Here is a 19,633-nt window from a genome sequence, read left to right as displayed (position 1 = left end):
TGTGGAGACTGGGCCTTATTGCTAGGTCTTTGCCGAGCTGATAACCTCACAGGCCTCAGGGCTGTGCGATTGTCAGCCTGGCAAATACTTGGAATTTGGGCTCACCCAGGAGAGCAAGAGCAAGTAGTGAAAGCACTGCGAGTCACGTGTCTGCTATTTCAGTTGTTAATATGTTATTGATCACAGTAACACCGCTGGTGAGTGGGGCAGTGTCCCCCATTCTAGCAACTTACAAGTGTGTCTTTTAAAAAAAAAAAAAAAAACTCATGTTCTGCTGCTTTCTGCAAGATATCGGTTATTGTAATCTTGAACTGTCATTGGCTATTGTTGTAACATACCGTACAGCACTTTGAACCCGTGAATTTCTGTCCATAATTGTGCTACTGGATCTACTCACTGTTTGTTACTGCTGAAACAACCAATAAAAACTTGTTGAACAAAAAAAAAAAATAATTAAAACTCATTTAGCATTGCTATGATTGCTTTTGTTTTTACTGTAAATGTTAAAGGGGCAAAGCCCCAACGCCCTTTGCACAGAATCCGCTGCTGGGGAGTATTATGTTCCATGAAGAAATTATGGTGAAAGTTTAAAGGGCTTGCTGTCCAGCTGTTCAAGCTACCAGGCATAAGTTTTGTCCTTTTAACATGCAAACTCTGGAATAAACTGCCCGCCAGTTGAAAAAAAAAATCAGTCCAATCTGACTTGCTTCAGGAAACAACTGAACTCTTTGTTTTTGCACTGAAGTATTTGGTCAGGTTTTACTTACATTATTGGCTTTTAATTATTTTATAATCTTCCTTTGTCGCTAATCTTGCATATGCTAGTGCCAAGATACCCTGGGGCATTTGTTGCACTTTATAAATAATTTAAATTCTTTAGAATCACAAGGGAGAGGTAAGAGAGGACCTGTGGGCAGTCTATAAAGTCAATCCAAGGCATGGTGGCACCACTATTACTGTCCACGCAATGAGTTTTGTCACTTATAATATGTATATGAGGTGGTTAGCCCAGTTGATATTGTGCAGGGCGAGAAGGAGCATTATTTTATGTTCTACCACTGCTCAAACTCTGGCTTGTGGTTTATTTCACATTTTTCAAAGCCAGGCGCTTCGAACAGTAAGCTGGTACCAGAATATGTAGTTACAATCTCCCAGAGGAGATGATGTAATTGGTCAGTTTTTCTCCACCTGATAGTCAATGAGCTGCAGGTAAGTGGTGCTCACTTGTTGTGGTTTCACACCCCTAGGTGCATTACTATCTGGAGAACCACTGCTTCCACACCACCGACCAGCGGATCATAAAACAGTTCCTGGACCTGTGCCGAGACCTGCTGGACTTTGCCCTGGCACTGGAAAAGATGGAGACAGAAGTGAGGACTGCGGGGGGTGCGCTTATCATCTGCAAGACCCTCCTCAGCCTGCAGAATGACCTAACCTGCATCCGTGCCAGGTAGGGGCTCTATAACCAGGGGCATTGTGCTGTGGGAATGTTGTCTTCATTTGTAAAGTAAGGAAATGCTTGTACTTCACAGGCCACTTCCCTGGACTGGTCTGTACGATAAGTGCATACTGCTGCCTGTGAAATGAGTACTTCGGATGTTTGTCTCCTGCAGCATTCAGTAACATCAACATCCAACACTAACCACTTCCATTGTCACAGCCTGTGCCCTCTCCTGTCTTCCTGGCTTCAGCAACATCAGCCCCCAACGCTAACAGCTTCCCTTGTCCCAGCCGGGACCTGCTGCTGGGTCAATCCAGCATCAGTGTATACTCCTTCTTGAATTAGTCCAGCGGCGGAGCAAAATTTGGGGAGGAAAAGAGCAGCTTGGTTGCGGCATTTCGGGCTATCTGGGGTCTTCTTGTGACCCCTTTGTTGGCTCCTAAATAGAGGGCGTTGCAGTAATCAAGGCAGGATAAAACCTCAGCTTACATAATAGTTTGTCTAATACGTGGGTGAAAAAGGCCCAGGATGAGTTGGAGGCTTCTCAGGAGCCCAAAACTGGTGCCCGCAAGGATTTGGCTTGGGCCACAAAGGCCGGCGTATCGTCCATCCAAATTAGTACATTTTTGATTGTTGGTTTGGACTTGGGAGGGGCCGAGGGTAGTCGGCCACCAGTGGTCGCCACAGGAGTGGTAGTGTTTGCCTATTCCAGTCTTATTTGCTTTTAGATGCAGGCATTTATTGTTCATCCACTCAGCAACTGCAAGCATTGCTTTTGTTGCATTTTCAGAGAGTGAAATAATGATGATGTGCAATACCAGCGCGGGCCCAAAATATTTTACGACCTTTGCCAGTGGTTGGATGTAGATATTAATGAAGGTAGGGCTCAATGAAGAGCCTTGTGGGACTCCATAGATCAAATGTTGGTGGTGGGATGGAAAAGGAGAAATAACTCGGAAGGCGCCTCGCTCAATAAGGAGGTAAACCATGACTGTTGAGGCCTGCATATGCCGATGTCATGAAGGCATTGATGTCGAATTCTACGGGATACTGTGTTGAATGCGGCACTTAAATCGAGCAGGATCAGAGCAGATGACCAAAGCCTGTGTGCAAGCCTAAAGCCATTTTGAGACACATCCAGCATTTGTTTGTTCTTCCAGGAACTTGGTCAAATTATTGTTGATGTGTTTCCCCATTACCTTGGCCAGGAATGGTAAGAGGGAGATGGGGCGGAGGTTTTCGGGCATTGTGTCGTCCACAGAGGGTTTGTTTTCAGTAGGGGAATGACTTTAGCAGGCTTCCATGAACCAGGCACTAGAGGACGTTGCAATAATCAAGGCAGGATAAAACCTCTGCTTAAATAATAGTTTGCCTAATGCGTGGGTTGATAAGGCCCAGGATGGGTTTGAGGCTTCTCAGGAGCCCAAAACTGGTGCCCTCCAGGGATTCATCTTGGGCCTCAAAGGCCAGTGTATCGTCCATCCAAATTCCTAAGTTTTTGATAGTTGGTTTGGACAGAAGCAGAAGGTAGGGAGAGATTGTTTCTAGACAGGGAGGGAGCAGAAAATCCAGGAGTTTTAGGAAGAGATCTGGTCGGATAGGGTCGTCAGCAGAACCAAATTTCACTTGGCTACGAGGGCTTGAAAAGAGGACAACCAAAGGGAGGGCAACGTGCTCAGAATGGCCTTTGAACTAATGTTCTCCGGCAAGATCGTGCAATCTGACTGTTCAGCGGAGGCGTTGGAGGTGAAACACGAGAAAATATCCTCTATCTTGCCAGTGTGTTAACTTATTGCAATGTGCGCCGGAGGATTCTGTGGGGTCAGCTGATGGCACTGACTTTCTTAGGCTAGTGGCTAGGTTGAAAATGTCTGACAGGATTGTTACTACTGTCAATTTTATTTGAAAAGTACTCAGCCCTAGAGTTTGTGACCAGCTTTAACTGCTGATCTATTTTGTGTTTTTAAGCAGGGATCATAGGCTTATATCCAGGAGCGTTCTAGAGCCTTGCAGTGTTTTTTTTAGGAGAGATAAAGGACTCATTGAAGCAGCTGGCAGGGATGAAAGCATCACGGGCAGATGTGAGCCAGGATTTCATGTGTTGTCGGCAGCCTCTGCATTGAGGGCCAGCTGGGGGCGGCCAGCCTGGATACAATTCCCAAATACTTGCAAGTCTAGCTTATGTCAGGGACGTTTCAGGATAGTGTCAGAAACTGGGGTATGTACCTGGTGTGGTCGGCAAATGGAAAAGGGGGTCATAAAGTGGTTGGCCCAAGTCATGGGCAAAGGGGTCACAACCCGTAATAAGCTTAGGTTAGAAAACAACTGATTAACCCCTCCCATGCTGGTGACGGAACCGCTCCGTCACCAGCCTTGTTCGCGCTGTGCTGGTGACGGAGCTGTTCCGTCACGGCCCGCTTGGCGCGCCTGCGCGGTGCTGATTTCGCGCCTGCGTGGCGCGTTTTATTAAGCGGGCGGGGCCGTGACGGAACCGCTCCGTCACAAGCACAGCGCGCCCGAGGCTCGTGACGGAGCGGTTCCGCCACGAGCATGGGAGCGCCGCGTACCCCCACCTCCCCCCTAGCGCTGCTGCGGAATTGCCACCGCAGCGAAGGGGTTAAGAGATGACCGGCTGAGTGTTTAGTGCCTGTAACTAGTTGGTTCAGCTGCATAGGAGCGAGGTTGTCCAGGAATTTTCTGATATCACCATCATGAATGGCATCAAGATGATGATTAATTTCCCCAATGATTTTGAAGTTGGCATCTTTTATGACTCGCGGGGCAGTGAAATTCATCAGTGTGTCTCTGAAAGCTTTAGATGTGCCTGACGGGGGCAATAGATTAGTAGCCAAGAGGGGGTGAAATTGATGGTCAGGGAAATTTTTAAAAGGACCTTTCACAGTCTTGAATGGTGTACTGGGTCAGGCTGCAGTCTAGCCTGGTGACGGACCAAGAAGCGACAGTTAATACTAAAAAGCTTACACTTGGTGGAGCGAGGTGGAGTGTGAGAGTGGGTCTAATGATAGTCCTGAGCGAGTAATGTTTGAAAGTGCAGGTTTTACACCTAAAAGACCTCTCATCTGGAGCCCACGCATGCTAACAGAAGTTCTGTGGGGAATAAAGTTCATTGGAGGGATAGACGAGCCTGGTTGAGTAATGCGGGCAGGGTGCCTGGCCCCTGGTGGCTGTGAGCTTCGATTTGGGTAGAAAAGGTGGCAGCAGCTGGACCGCTAGCGGTTAATTGCAGTGGTCGGCCTCTCAAGATGGCCGACCGAGCTCCATCAGCCCTAGCTGAGGTGCACAGTGCCTTGCAGGTAAGAGCGGGCCTGACAGCTCGTTTTGCCTGACAGATTAAATCGGTACATACACCGGCCTGCCTTCAGTACAGTAACATTGTACCCAATTGCATCTACTTCCTCTATCACTACATACTGCTGCCGTCGTCCTGTATCATCAGTACATACTCCGGCCTGCCTTGAGTACGGTTACATCCATACCATAAGCAGTCTACTTCCTCTATCACTGCATGCTGCTGCCGTCGTCCTGTATCATCAGTGCATACTCCGGCCTGCCTTGAGTACGGTTACATCCATACCATAAGCTGTCTACTTCCTCTATCACTGCATGCTGCTGCCTTCGTCCTGTATCATCAGTACATACTCCGGCCTGCCTTGAGTACGGTTACATCCATACCATAAGCTGTCTACTTCCTCTATCACTGCATGCTGCTGCCGTCGTCCTGTATCATCAGTGCATACTCCGGCCTGCCTTGAGTACGGTTACATCCATACCATAAGCTGTCTACTTCCTCTATCACTGCATGCTGCTGCCTTCGTCCTGTATCATCAGTACATACTCCGGCCTGCCTTGAGTACGGTTACATCCATACCATAAGCTGTCTACTTCCTCTATCACTGCATGCTGCTGCCATCGTCCTGTATCATCAGTACATACTCCGGCCTGCCTTGAGTACGGTTACATCCATACCATAAGCTGTCTACTTCCTCTATCACTGCATGCTGCTGCCATCGTCCTGTATCATCAGTACATACTCCGGCCTGCCTTGAGTACGGTTACATCCATACCATAAGCTGTCTACTTCCTCTATCACTGCATGCTGCTGCCATCGTCCTGTATCATCAGTACATACTCCGGCCTGCCTTGAGTACGGTTACATCCATACCATAAGCTGTCTACTTCCTCTATCACTGCATGCTGCTGCCATCGTCCTGTATCATCAGTACATACTCCGGCCTGCCTTGAGTACGGTTACATCCATACCATAAGCTGTCTACTTCCTCTATCACTGCATGCTGCTGCCATCGTCCTGTATCATCAGTACATACTCCGGCCTGCCTTGAGTACGGTTACATCCATACCATAAGCTGTCTACTTCCTCTATCACTGCATGCTGCTGCCATCGTCCTGTATCATCAGTACATACTCCGGCCTGCCTTGAGTACGGTTACATCCATACCATAAGCTGTCTACTTCCTCTATCACTGCATGCTGCTGCCATCGTCCTGTATCATCAGTACATACTCCGGCCTGCCTTGAGTACGGTTACATCCATACCATAAGCTGTCTACTTCCTCTATCACTGCATGCTGCTGCCTTCGTCCTGTATCATCAGTACATACTCCGGCCTGCCTTGAGTACGGTTACATCCATACCATAAGCTGTCTACTTCCTCTATCACTGCATGCTGCTGCCGTCGTCCTGTATCATCAGTACATACTCCGGCCTGCCTTGAGTACGGTTACATCCATACCATAAGCTGTCTACTTCCTCTATCACTGCATGCTGCTGCCGTCGTCCTGTATCATCAGTACATACTCCGGCCTGCCTTGAGTACGGTTACATCCATACCATAAGCTGTCTACTTCCTCTATCACTGCATGCTGCTGCCGTCGTCCTGTATCATCAGTACATACTCCGGCCTGCCTTGAGTACGGTTACATCCATACCATAAGCAGTCTACTTCCTCTATCACTGCATGCTGCTGCCGTCGTCCTGTATCATCAGTACATACTCCGGCCTGCCTTGAGTACGGTTACATCCATACCATAAGCTGTCTACTTCCTCTATCACTGCATGCTGCTGCCATCGTCCTGTATCATCAGTACATACTCCGGCCTGCCTTGAGTACGGTTACATCCATACCATAAGCTGTCTACTTCCTCTATCACTGCATGCTGCTGCCATCGTCCTGTATCATCAGTACATACTCCGGCCTGCCTTGAGTACGGTTACATCCATACCATAAGCTGTCTACTTCCTCTATCACTGCATGCTGCTGCCGTCGTCCTGTATCATCAGTACATACTCCGGCCTGCCTTGAGTACGGTTACATCCATACCATAAGCTGTCTACTTCCTCTATCACTGCATGCTGCTGCCGTCGTCCTGTATCATCAGTACATACTCCGGCCTGCCTTGAGTACGGTTACATCCATATCATAAGCTGTCTACTTCCTCTATCACTGCATGCTGCTGCCATCGTCCTGTATCATCAGTACATACTCCGGCCTGCCTTGAGTACGGTTACATCCATACCATAAGCAGTCTACTTCCTCTATCACTGCATGCTGCTGCCGTCGTCCTGTATCATCAGTACATACTCCGGCCTGCCTTGAGTACGGTTACATCCATACCATAAGCTGTCTACTTCCTCTATCACTGCATGCTGCTGCCGTCGTCCTGTATCATCAGTACATACTCCGGCCTGCCTTGAGTACGGTTACATCCATACCATAAGCAGTCTACTTCCTCTATCACTGCATGCTGCTGCCGTCGTCCTGTATCATCAGTACATACTCCGGCCTGCCTTGAGTACGGTTACATCCATACCATAAGCTGTCTACTTCCTCTATCACTGCATGCTGCTGCCATCGTCCTGTATCATCAGTACATACTCCGGCCTGCCTTGAGTACGGTTACATCCATACCATAAGCTGTCTACTTCCTCTATCACTGCATGCTGCTGCCGTCGTCCTGTATCATCAGTACATACTCCGGCCTGCCTTGAGTACGGTTACATCCATACCATAAGCTGTCTACTTCCTCTATCACTGCATGCTGCTGCCGTCGTCCTGTATCATCAGTACATACTCCGGCCTGCCTTGAGTACGGTTACATCCATACCATAAGCCGTCTACTTCCTCTATCACTGCATGCTGCTGCCGTCGTCCTGTATCATCAGTACATACTCCGGCCTGCCTTGAGTACGTTTACATCCATACCATAAGCAGTCTACTTCCTCTATCACTGCATGCTACCACCTTCCTTCTGTAACTTCAGTACATACCACTGCTTCCACACCACCGACCAGCGGATCATAAAACAGTTCCTGGACCTGCCTTAAAATGTGCTATACAGCCCTGCTGGTCTTTTCCTTGTTGACCTGTAAAACTCTTTAAAATCCACAGCAAAAGGACTTCTTAGGTCACAGCACTCCAATTCAGTTTCAACAAGATGTTAAGAGCAGCCCACAGTAGCTATTTACTTGTGATCCTTAGTATTGCAAGGTGTGCTGTCACATTTTGTGGTTCCGATTCATCTAAAAACACTCATGCTCGTATGACATATTATTGAGATGAATAATATCCAGATACAAAAATGTAATCTAAAGATTATCAAGAACACAGAACCGACATCCTGTACATAAAACACCAATTTCAACAACAAAAATATAGTTGTACATATATTGAAAATAACGCAATATTGAAGGCAAAAATCATCAACCCAATAAAACAAATACAACATGAACCAAACCAGAAAAGCAAAAATATCGCCAAACAAATATTGCTACAGTTAATGACAAAAACTATAAATATATTTATATATATATATTCATTTTCAATATATTAAACCTATACAAATACCAACAAAAAAGGATAATTCGCATATACCAAATAAGGTTCAACACCTTAAAAAAACTTGCCCTGTAACAAATGTAATTCAACTTAAATACCAATAGCAAATAAAAAAACGTTCCCAATAAAAAAAATTATAAAAAGGGAAACAAACACATGCAGCTAACTGCTGGATATGATACAATTGCTGCGAGAAAGTCGGACTGTGCCCAACTGAAGGTAGAGAAAGGCTAACAACAATCTTTAAAAAAAAACTACATCTACAAAGTAAGTACCAAATTGGAACAAACCTCAAACTTACTACAAAAATAATTTTAATATTTTATTATACACAAATACTTCTCTAAAATAGAAGTACCAAGACTGCAACACTAAAGTATGAAAAAAGAAATCTGAGCCACAAAATTAAAGAAATATCATATCGCAACAAAGACAAAACAAAATGCAAGTTAAATAAAAAGAATGAAAACTAAAGCATAACCCCTAAAATAAAACGTGAATCCTACTTTGCTTTTCATTTAAAAACGGCCAATAAAAATGTTGAGAAAAAATTAAATTAAACAAGAATTTAATTTTTTTCCTTCAACAGTAAATAAAAAAAAATGATTAGCAAAAAGAAATATAAGAACCACCCAACAAGCACAATGCCTATTAGCCCGAAAAAAGAGTAAACTTAAAAAATGTGAATAAATAATGTAAAACATTGTATGAAAATGTGATCATAATTTCTAATATACATAAAAATAACATTTATAATAATAATTTTGTAGTCCACAAATAAAATGTGAGAAACTCAACTTATATCAAATCACAAAATGAATGAATGAAGGAGAATATATAAATCGCAAACTAAGCCCAAGGCGCTCCGAGACAGACAGGCCTGCAGGCACGGCACAACCAGTATGCATACTCAGTTTTGCTTTACAGAGAACAACCAGGTCTTAAGGATCTTACGGAAGATTGAGTGAACTTGTTGGCCCGAGAGGGAAACGGGATCATCAACTGGTAAGTTATAAGGAATAAACATATAATAAAGAAAGCACTTATAGTGAAAGAACACATTGAAGTGCACAAAATATGAATCCAATGCCTGCTTTTGGTATGACCACCATAAAAAAGATATTGTTGAAAGTGTAATTGAACATAGTCTCCCTCCCAAAGTGTCTAAAAGTCAAGTTTGGAATGTCCTACAAGACTTGAGAAGCAAGCACAAGCTCACAAAGGATCACAGGAACTCTACTAAAATATAAATCCCTAAGTTCCTGAATAAGCAACTGGGCAAATTTCTTCCACCGAAAACCAATAACTAGGACAAGGCGGGTTGCTAGGGAAACACCAAGAGCACAAGAAACCTACACAGAAGTAGAAGCCCCCCCATCAACAATAGCACATATTAACCAATAATTCTGCATGTCAATGCAAATATCAAAAAAAGCTTCCTTGTCTGTACAACTAAGAATAATTTACTAATCCTAAAACAGTGCAAAACGTGGATGATGAACAGGACACCTTCAGTACTGTTATAGGTGTTCGGATGGTACTGGCTGTGTGTGTGTGCCCAACACTGATGTTTGGGTGGTACTGGCTGTGTGTGTGCCCAACACTGATGTTTGGGTGGTACTGGCCGTGTGTGTGCCCAACACTGATATTTGGGTGGTACTGGCTGTGTGTGTGCCCAACACTGATATTTGGGTGGTACTGGCTGTGTGTGTGCCCAACGCTGATGTTTGGGTGGTACTGGCTGTGTGTGTGCCCAACACTGATGTTTGGGTGGTACTGGCTGTGTGTGTGTCCAACACTGATGTTCGGGTGGTACTGGCTGTGTGTGTGTCCAACACTGATGTTCGGCTGGTACTGGCTGTGTTTGTGCCCAACACTATGTTTGGGTGGTACTGGCTGTGTGTGAGTGCCCAACACTGATGTTCGGGTGAGATTGGCTGTGTGTGCCCAACACTGATGTTCGGGTGGTACTGGCTGTGTGTGAGTGCCCAACACTGATGTTCGGGTGGTACTGGCTGTGTGTGTGTGCCAAACGCTGATGTTCAGGTGGTACTGGGTGTGTGTGTGCGCCCACCACTGATGTTCGGGTGGTACTGGCTGTGTGTGTGCCCAACACTGATGTTCGGGTGAAACTGCCTGTGTGTGCGCCCAACACTGATGTTTGGGTGGTACTTGCTGTGTGTGTGCCCAACACTGATGTTTGGGTGGTACTGGCTGCATGTGTGCACAACACTGATGTTTGGGTGGTACTGGCTGTGCGTCTGCCCAACACTGATGTTCATGGGCTCCTGGCTGTGCGGGTGCCCTATCACTGATGTTCAGGGGCTCCTAGCTGTGTGTGTGCCCAACACTGATGTTCGGGTGGTACTGGTTGTGTGTGCGCCCAACACTGATGTTCAGGGGCTCCTGGCTGTGTGTGTGTCCAACACGGATGTTCGGGTTGTACTTGCTGTGCGCATGTGCAACATGGATGTCCATGAGCTCCTGGCTGTGCATGTGCCCAACACTGATGTTCTGTGGCTCGTGGCTGTGCGTGTGCCCAGCCAGGTGAGGTGGCAGTACTTCCTGTGTGAATAAAGTAAGTGAAGCTCGGTTCCTGGAACTGAGCCCTGACTGTTTCTCCCCAACGCAAATATCTATCCTCTGAACAGCGAGGGAGGGTGTAAGGTGGTAGAAAACAACACTTATACCACCCCTAGATGTCATACGCTCAAACGAGCGGAGGCAGGTTATCATTTCAGTACGTTTGATCAGGTTATCATTTCAGTACGTTTGATCTGGCGAGGAGGCACTGGCACACGGCCCTTGCGCAAGAGAGAAGAAAGTGTTCTTGACAACCCCTCCCACATCCCCTGAAGGAATCTTCTACAATGCCTTCTGTGCAGTTGATTGGTTGTGTTCCGTGAGTCAGGAGCTGTCCCAGTGGGCTCTCAGTCAAGGGAACAAACTGGCCCCAGTGGTGAGCCTTCTGCCACCATGGCACAAGTTTGCACAGCGGGCGGCCTTCTCCAGTGTTGGACACCTGCCTCCTGGGATGGGCCGTCTTCCGTGGGGAACAACTGGCACTGGTGGTGAGCCTTCTCTAGTTCGAACAACTGACCCTAGCGGTGAGCCTCCTACAGTGTGGAACAACTGGCCCCAGAGGTAAGCCTGCTCTAGTGTGGAACAACTGGCCCCAGCGGTGAACCTTCTCCAGTGTTGGAACAACTGGCCCCAGCAGTGAGGCATCCCTTGTGTGGAACAACTGGCCCCAGCGGTGAGCCTTCTCCAGTGTGGAACAACTGGCGCAGTGGTGAGCCTTCTCAAGTGTTGGACACCTGCCTCCTGGGATGAGCCTTCTCTACTGTGGAACAACTGGCCCCAGCGGTGAGCCTTCTCCAGTGTGGAACAACTGGCCCAATGGTGAGCCTTCTCCAGTGTTGGACACCTGCCTCCTGGGATGAGTCTTTTCCAGTGTGGAACAACTAACAGATGTTTTGACACTAGGCTTTTCCACAAGTTAATCAGGCACAGTCATAAAATTGCAAGTGTATACAAATTATAGTTGGCTCAGCAATATACATACTATACCTTCTAGGGGGACTTAAAGAGGATTCTAATAGAACAAATCTTCTACTGCCATGAATTGTTACAGGGGTAACCCACACCAAATACCGTTGCCTACTGCAGTAATGTGCAAGATTTTATATAACAACATTTTTCTCTGTAGGCTTTTGTACAGAGTAGTAACAATCCTCTCTTAAATGGACTGATGTTAACATGCTTTTCAAAATAAATATGCCAGGCCTATTGCCTTTATTGTAACATTTCATAATAAACAAATCTGGCCTGTTGCTATGATTATTGGCTTGCCACAATAACCAATTTAATCCTGCTCTACTTGGCTCCAAGCCAAAAAGTGCAATATAGAAGCAATATTTTCAGTGGAAGCACACAACTTTGACCCAATGAAATTCTGCACTCAGGGAAACCAGCATGTGGGCAGAGACAAAACCCTCTATTATTAGTACTCTAAAAGCTCTTTTTTTCTGTTGATCCCATAAATTCTGGCTACAGCTGCACTATAAAGCCAGAGCTAAGAAGGACTGTCTGGCCGGCCTATTCCCAGTTCTGTAAAGACTGCATGTATCCCATACTGACCAGGATACTGGTTACTGTGTCTGAGCAAAGCCCACCCCATCACCCCCCCCCCCCCCCCACACACACACACACACAGCCTCCACAAATCTCAGTGTAGCTTGGTTGAGCAGTCAAAGCTTATGTGCTGAAACGAGATGTTGCGGTTGTTGACAACAATTATTAGACACACAGTAGACATGACTGTCCAGTCATGGGTATCATAGCTGCAAAGTACCCATGCCTGCAGACAAGGTAAGAGGACTGAGCACTGGCCCAGCTCTCCCATGCTGCTTCACTGCTCTGCTTCCTCCCTGGTTTTCTGAGTGCTTTCTCCTGCTTTTGCCTAGGTTTTTACTTCTTTCTCCCCATTTTTAGGTCAAGCCTAGCGCAGCGCGTATGCGCTGCCCTAGGAGAGGGCCTCTTGGAAACACTCCAGACTTTCTTAAAGCTTGTGCGTGCAGTTGTCACATTCTATTGGCCTTTGCGTGTGGCTTTCACAAATGAAACACGCAAATGGCCAAAGGCGGGTGCATGTCCCGCCTTTTCTCTAAATGTTCACTCCCATGGCCTTTGGGTCTCGGGAGGGAGCATTATCGTGACAGGTGCCAGCTGCATTCCTGCATTCCTGGATCATGTTACTCATTAACCCAGGGTGGCCGCTTTCACTTTCATGACCTCGCATATTTAGCCTGTCAAACAGCGCACAACTCGTGCACATATGAAGGGAATGTGCTTTAAAGGACATACCTTCTGGTTCCAGTCGCACCCCAATGCTTAATTTGTAACCTTGCAACTGCTAGGACCTTTACTAGGCAGCAGCTTCAGACAACTACTTCGGTTTTTAGGTCTCGGCCTGCGTAGGCTGCGCTTGCGCAGTCTCGCTGGGGAGATCTTATGTTTTCCAGAGTGGGGCTTGAATCCGCCCCTCTTCTCCATTGGCTGGCTTCCTAAACGGAGGCCAGCCATTGGAGAAGACGGGCGTCTTTCCATTTAGGCCCCGTCTTTTTGGGATTGAGGGGTGTGTTTTTTTGTTTCTTTCTCTCCTCTTCCCATTGGCTGGAATTTTACATTCCAGCCAATGGGAAGAGGAGAGAAAGAAAAACACGGCCCCCAGTCGGAAAATGACGGGGCGTTTCTCGGAGGCATTTCTGCTGGACCTCGGAGAAACATGGTGGTGTGGAGCGCTCCTCTCTTGCCTTCTTGCGAGCGAGGGGTAGAGGTTACGCGAGGCACAGTGAAAGTTCCCGCAGAGCTGCTCCGAGCTGTGCCCGACTCGAACACTCATTGCATGTCAACAGCAGTAACCGCCTCATTGTAAACCATTCTGCAAAAACACGACGCCGCTGGGGCTTCTGCGCTATACGGCGAAAGCGAGAACCCGCCAGGGAACCAGCGCGACACAAAATGGCGGCAACCCGCTTCAATAACCGCAGTGTCTGGTGCCCATAGTGACCGCTACCGGTGAGCGTGTACCTACAATATTATTATCCTGGAATCACCGGGCCCATTCACGAATAAACGGTAGAGGCTGCTGACTGATGCCAAAAATATATCGATTTTGCTCCGGTAAGGGTGGACTGTGTTGTGGCGGGTAGTGGTGGGAGGCTTCGTGGGAAACGTTGCACGGAGTGATTTGCAATGCTGCACGCTGCCCGGGTGGGAACCCTCTGAGCGAGCGGTGCGGTAGACAGTTAGGAGATACTGTGTGCTGTGCCCAGTTATAGTCTGTGGGGGTATGCCGACCAGCACTTCACTAATTCCAGGGATGGAGTAGCGCTGCAACTAACATTCCTCGAGTAAACCATTCATATGATTGCCTGCCAATTACCAAAGTGCAGCACCTGTGTAGGGTACTTGGCCCCTGCATCCTGTTGCATCTCCCGCGCCAAGGCCATCTGCTGTGGACTGTGAGACTCTGCTATTGGCCTACATTTCCCTGTTATGACTGCAACCTGTATAGTCTGGCGCTGTGATCGTTGATATTACTGGGCTGTGTCTGAACATAAGCAACCCTTGGATCTCTAGCGCTGGCAATCTGTCATTGCTGCATCTATTGCACAGCGGCCTGAACAGCGATTGTTCCGAGAACCCTTTCATATATGCTAATAATTGGAGTAATATTAATCACCCACCAATCGTCATTGCTATCATAATTACATGCGAGGGGTAGAGGTTACGTGCCACGCAGTGAAAGTTCCAGCAGAGCTGCTCTGCGCTGTGTCCGACTCGAACACTCATTGCATGTCAACAGCAGTAACCGCCTCATTGTAAACCATCCCCCGCTATGCCTCTTTATTCCTCGCTTCAATCACTGGCTTCCCACCGCCCTGTCATTCGACTTCCCTCTCCACGTTTTCTCTTTCCCTCACCCTCTTTTCCCCTCTCTGTTCCCTTCCACCTCTCCCTGCCTGCCCTCCACCTCCCTCCCTCCCTAGTCCTCTGGAGGCCCTTCGGGGAAACAAAATAGCAGCCCTTTATATAACTGGACATTTGAGCAAAGCATGAGATGCCCCCTTCACTTTGAATTGAAGGAGGGGGTCCATTTCAAGGGGATTCTCACCCACAGCAAAGCCGAGTAGCAGGAAGAGAAGCTCCGGGGCGGGGAGCCCACAGCCTCCCCCCGCAGCCATCAGCGCGCCCTCCACAACGTATTCCGCCGGTATTAAAGACACTATATGAATAAGTGTGTGATGTACGTCCGCGGGTGCCTCGTGCCGCTGCCCTAGCTCGATTGCTGCCTGCGCCATCTTACAGACCTGCAATCATCGTCCTCCACCACCCTCCCTCCCTCGTGCCACTCACCCCTCCCACTCTCCTTCGCTATTCCTCCTCCTTCCCGATACCTCACCTTATTCCTCCTTTTACCGTTCTTCACCCTTTCCGTGGGTATGTCCTCTCTTCACCCCGTCCTCCCATCACCCCTCCGCTATCCCTCTTTATTCCTCGCTTCGATCACTGGCTTCCCACCGCCCTGTCGTTCGACTTCCTTCTCCACGTTTTCTCTTTTCCTCACCCTCTTTTCCCCTCTCTGTTCCTTCCACCTCTCCCTCCCTCCCTCCCTCCCCCACCTCCCTCCCTCCTCCCCCTCTCCTCAGTCCTCTGGAGGCCCTTCAGGGAAACAAAAGAGCAGCCTTTTATATAACTGGACATTTGGAGCAAAGCATGAGATGCCCCCTTCACTTTGAACTGGAAGAGGGGGGCCAATTTCAAGGGGATTTAATATTAGCCTTTGAATGCCCCCACCTCCAGGGAGGAGCGCGATGCTCTCAGCCCCATGCCTTGACTTTATGCCTCCAATAAAATACTCAAAGAATCGGCAATAATCCAGAAATAGAGCAGTTTATAGGGTAACAATGTTGTATAGCCCACCCGCAATTTACTTACAGATGACAGTATCGTGTGGCTTATGGCATTTTCTGCGTTGTCCCCCCCCCCCCCCCGACACCCACATGTGTTTTGATGGGTGAACCGGAGCATGCTCTTCAACTCAAAATACCAATTTGCAAGACGTATGTTGAACATTAAGAATGGAACACACAAATCTCCACACGTGTTGGAGTTATGATCCTTCTGTTGTTAAGAAGATATAGTCATTTGATTCTTATAGTGCCAAATATTGTCTTATGAATATAGTGGGCTGTGTATGCAATGTTCATCTTTGTTCTTCGAGAATAAAATAGAGCTTATCTACGAGAAAATTAAACAGGCAGTGACTGTTGGGAGCAATACTGCCAGCTCCTCCCCAATATTACCTATCTCACCTCTGCTACCCGCCCGTGGTAATATTCTATTTACCACGTTGCCGGAGGTCAATCTTCCTGATGTCATTTCCCTGGCCAGTCAAATTAAAACAGGATCCCCTATGGATCTTCTGACAGCGAAGATGGTGGGCTCTCTAGGGAATCTGCTCCTACCTGGAATTCAAACTGTGATCAATCTCTCCCTTAGAGAAGGGCATGTGCCAGGTGAATGGAAGAAAGCGGTAGTGAACCCTATTCGAAAGAACGCAGCCCTATCATGGTCAGACCTTTCCAACCTCCGTCCTATCTCCCTCCTTCCTCATATCAGCAATATGACAGAGAAACATGTGAACACCCACCTGTCTAAGTTCATCGAGGCAGCGGGTGGTCTGGACCATTCTCAATCTGGGTTCAGACCTAACCACAGCACCGAGTCAGCCCTCCTCTCCGTGACCAATAACATCAGGGTGGCACAGGATAGAGGGGGTTCTATGATCTTGGTGCTGTTGGATTTGTCCGCTGCCTTTGACACGGTGTCACACGATATTCTTCTCGGTCGTCTGCGGAAGGTGGGGATAGGTGGTTCGGCTCTGGCCTGCTTAAGAGCTTTCTTTCGGGCCGATCACAAACTATCAGGTTGGGCTCCCATCAGTCGATCTCTAGGGAGCTCACTAAGGGGGTTCCACAGGCCTCATGCCTAAGCCCCACACTTTTCAATGTGTATGTGGCCCCTCTGGCGGACATTGTGAGAGAATATGGGTTCACTCCAGTATCGTATGCTGATGATACTCAGCTTTTGTTTCCCTTCCATACCCTGACACCAGCAATTAAACACGCATTTGCCACCGGTATGAGAGCAGTATCTGACTGGATGGCCTCCAATTGCCTACAATGTAATGTGGGCAAGACGGAGGTCATGCTTTTTGGAGAGGCCCCCCTCTTATGGTCGCCTGAATGGTGGCCCCTGGATTTAGGATCTGCTCCCTGTCCCAAGCAGACAGTAAAAAACTTGAGGGTATGGCTTGACCAGGTGCTACTATTAAAGGAGCATGTGAATCAGGTAGCGGGAACCTGTTTCAGGATTATTGGACTCCTGAGGCGTGTGTGCCCGTTTCTGGATGATTGTTATAGGAAAATGCTGATTCAGACACTAGTTGTCAGTAGGTTGGATTACTGCAATGGACTGCTCTTATCTGTCAATGAGGAACAATTGAGCCGGCTGCGTAAGATCTAGGGCACTCTATGATTATGATTTCGATCTGGCATCTTGGAAGATCACATGCTCGGAGATACCCTTCCGGGGGTCGATTCCTGCACTATAGAAGCATATAAATAGAGGAGCACCGTCTGTTCAATTACAGGGGCCGAGATGGGAACTTAGCCCGACCGAATGGCAGCAGCAATTCTCAACTACTACAGGAAAATATCCCAGTGCACGAATGAAAATCTAAACAGCTTATAATGATGCTTGGCGCGACGAGCCCACCATGGGCAAACAACCATTTTCTCGAAAGGACTACAAAGCCCAGCATGCATAGAAACATGTAGCGTACTAACGCTGACTAATTAAATGCGTGCATCAGAGAAATATCAGAAACGCCAGACCAGAGTAACAAGCCCCTGATGAGAGGCGGATGGCCTCGAAACGCGTAGGGCTGACGATCGTACCACCGCATCACTGAGGAATGAGAAAGCTGTTGTGTGCCTTCTGAAAGCATGGACCTTTGGAATAAAATTAATCACACGGCCATCCAGCCGTGCAGAGGAGCACAGTCTGTTCAATTACAGGGGCCGAGATGGGAACTTAGCCCGACCGAATGGCAGCAGCAATTCTCAACTACTACAGGAAAATATCCCAGTGCACGAGTGAAAAACTAAACAGCTTATAATGATGCTTGGCGCGACGAGCCCACCATGGGCAAACAACTATTTTCTCTAAAGGACTACAAAGCCCAGCATGCATAGAAACATGTGACGTACTAACGCTGACTAATTAAATGCGTGCATCAGAGAAATATCAGAAACGCCAGACCAGAGTAACAAGCCCCTGATGAGAGGCGGATGGCCTCGAAACGCGTAGGGCTGACGATCGTAACACCGCATCACTGAGGAATGAGAAAGCTGTTGTGTGCCTTCTGAAAGCATGGACCTTTGGAATAAAATTAATCACACGGCCATCCAGCCGTGCAGAGGAGCACCGTCTGTTCAATTACAGGGGCCGAGATGGGAACTTAGCCCGACCGAATGGCAGCAGCAATTCTCAACTACTACAGGAAAATATCCCAGTGCACGAGTGAAAAACTAAACAGCTTATAATGATGCTTGGCGCGACGAGCCCACCATGGGCAAACAACTATTTTCTCTAAAGGACTACAAAGCCCAGCATGCATAGAAACATGTGACGTACTAACGCTGACTAATTAAATGCGTGCATCAGAGAAATATCAGAAACGCCAGACCAGAGTAACAAGCCCCTGATGAGAGGCGGATGGCCTCGAAACGCGTAAGGCTGACGATCGTAACACCGCATCACTGAGGAATGAGAAAGCTGCTGTGTGCCTTCTCAACGATACAGTAAAGGGGGTGGTGATGGACAGAGTATTCCGAATTAATGCAGAACACTCCTACCCAGTCAACAGATCAGGGCTTGATCCATCACCGTTTTTTAGCTCACTGCACCATCCCAGTTCAGAACCTGGCTATATGCAAATTAGTCTGTCCCTGGCCCAGTGCATCATGGGAACAGGGCAGACCAAACTACCAAGCCAATTCTTTCACTGGAAAGGAAACAAGCTTCCGGGGACCGGTTTCTGGCATTACAGCCGTCTTCGGCCCGGCTTGCTTGAATCCTGATGGTGCAGTGAGCAAGGGACTCGCATCCGAGTATACCCTACCACGCTTATGGTGGCCAAAACGATACAGTAAAGGGGGTGGTGATGGACAGAGTATTCCGAATTAATGCAGAACACTCCTACCCAGTCAACAGATCAGGGCTTGATCCATCACCGTTTTTTAGCTCACTGCACCATCCCAGTTCAGAACCTGGCTATATGCAAATTAGTCTGTCCCTGGCCCAGTGCATCATGGGAACAGGGCAGACCAAACTACCAAGCCAATTCTTTCACTGGAAAGGAAACAAGCTTCTGGGGACCGGTTTCTGGCATTACAGCCGTCTTCGGCCCGGCTTGCTTGAATCCTGATGGTGCAGTGAGCAAGGGACTCGCCATCCAGCCGTGCAGAGGAGCACCGTCTGTTCAATTACAGGGGCCGAGATGGGAACTTAGCCCGACCGAATGGCAGCAGCAATTCTCAACTACTACAGGAAAATATCCCAGTGCACGAGTGAAAAACTAAACAGCTTATAATGATGCTTGGCGCGACGAGCCCACCATGGGCAAACATCTATTTTCTCTAAAGGACTACAAAGCCCAGCATGCATAGAAACATGTGACGTACTAA

At 47.8% G+C, this 19,633-nt stretch overlaps 1 protein-coding gene across 2 annotated transcripts in view; it reads left to right on the top strand.

The window, feature by feature from the left end:
* The window catches only part of SPACA9 (sperm acrosome associated 9), a 70,703-nt gene that overhangs the window by 17,365 nt on the left and 33,705 nt on the right, over positions 1 to 19,633 (top strand). For both annotated transcript variants that reach the window (XM_078646168.1, XM_078646167.1), the window contains exon 3: positions 1,248 to 1,450. In XM_078646168.1, the coding sequence (XP_078502294.1) occupies positions 1,248 to 1,450 (203 nt within the window). The remainder of the gene's footprint in view (positions 1 to 1,247; positions 1,451 to 19,633) is intronic.

The sequence above is a fragment of the Lissotriton helveticus genome, chromosome 5_1 (assembly GCF_964261635.1).
Source record: "Lissotriton helveticus chromosome 5_1, aLisHel1.1, whole genome shotgun sequence".
Classification (NCBI taxonomy): Eukaryota; Metazoa; Chordata; class Amphibia; order Caudata; family Salamandridae; genus Lissotriton; species Lissotriton helveticus.
This window is presented reverse-complemented; position numbering and strand designations above follow the sequence as displayed.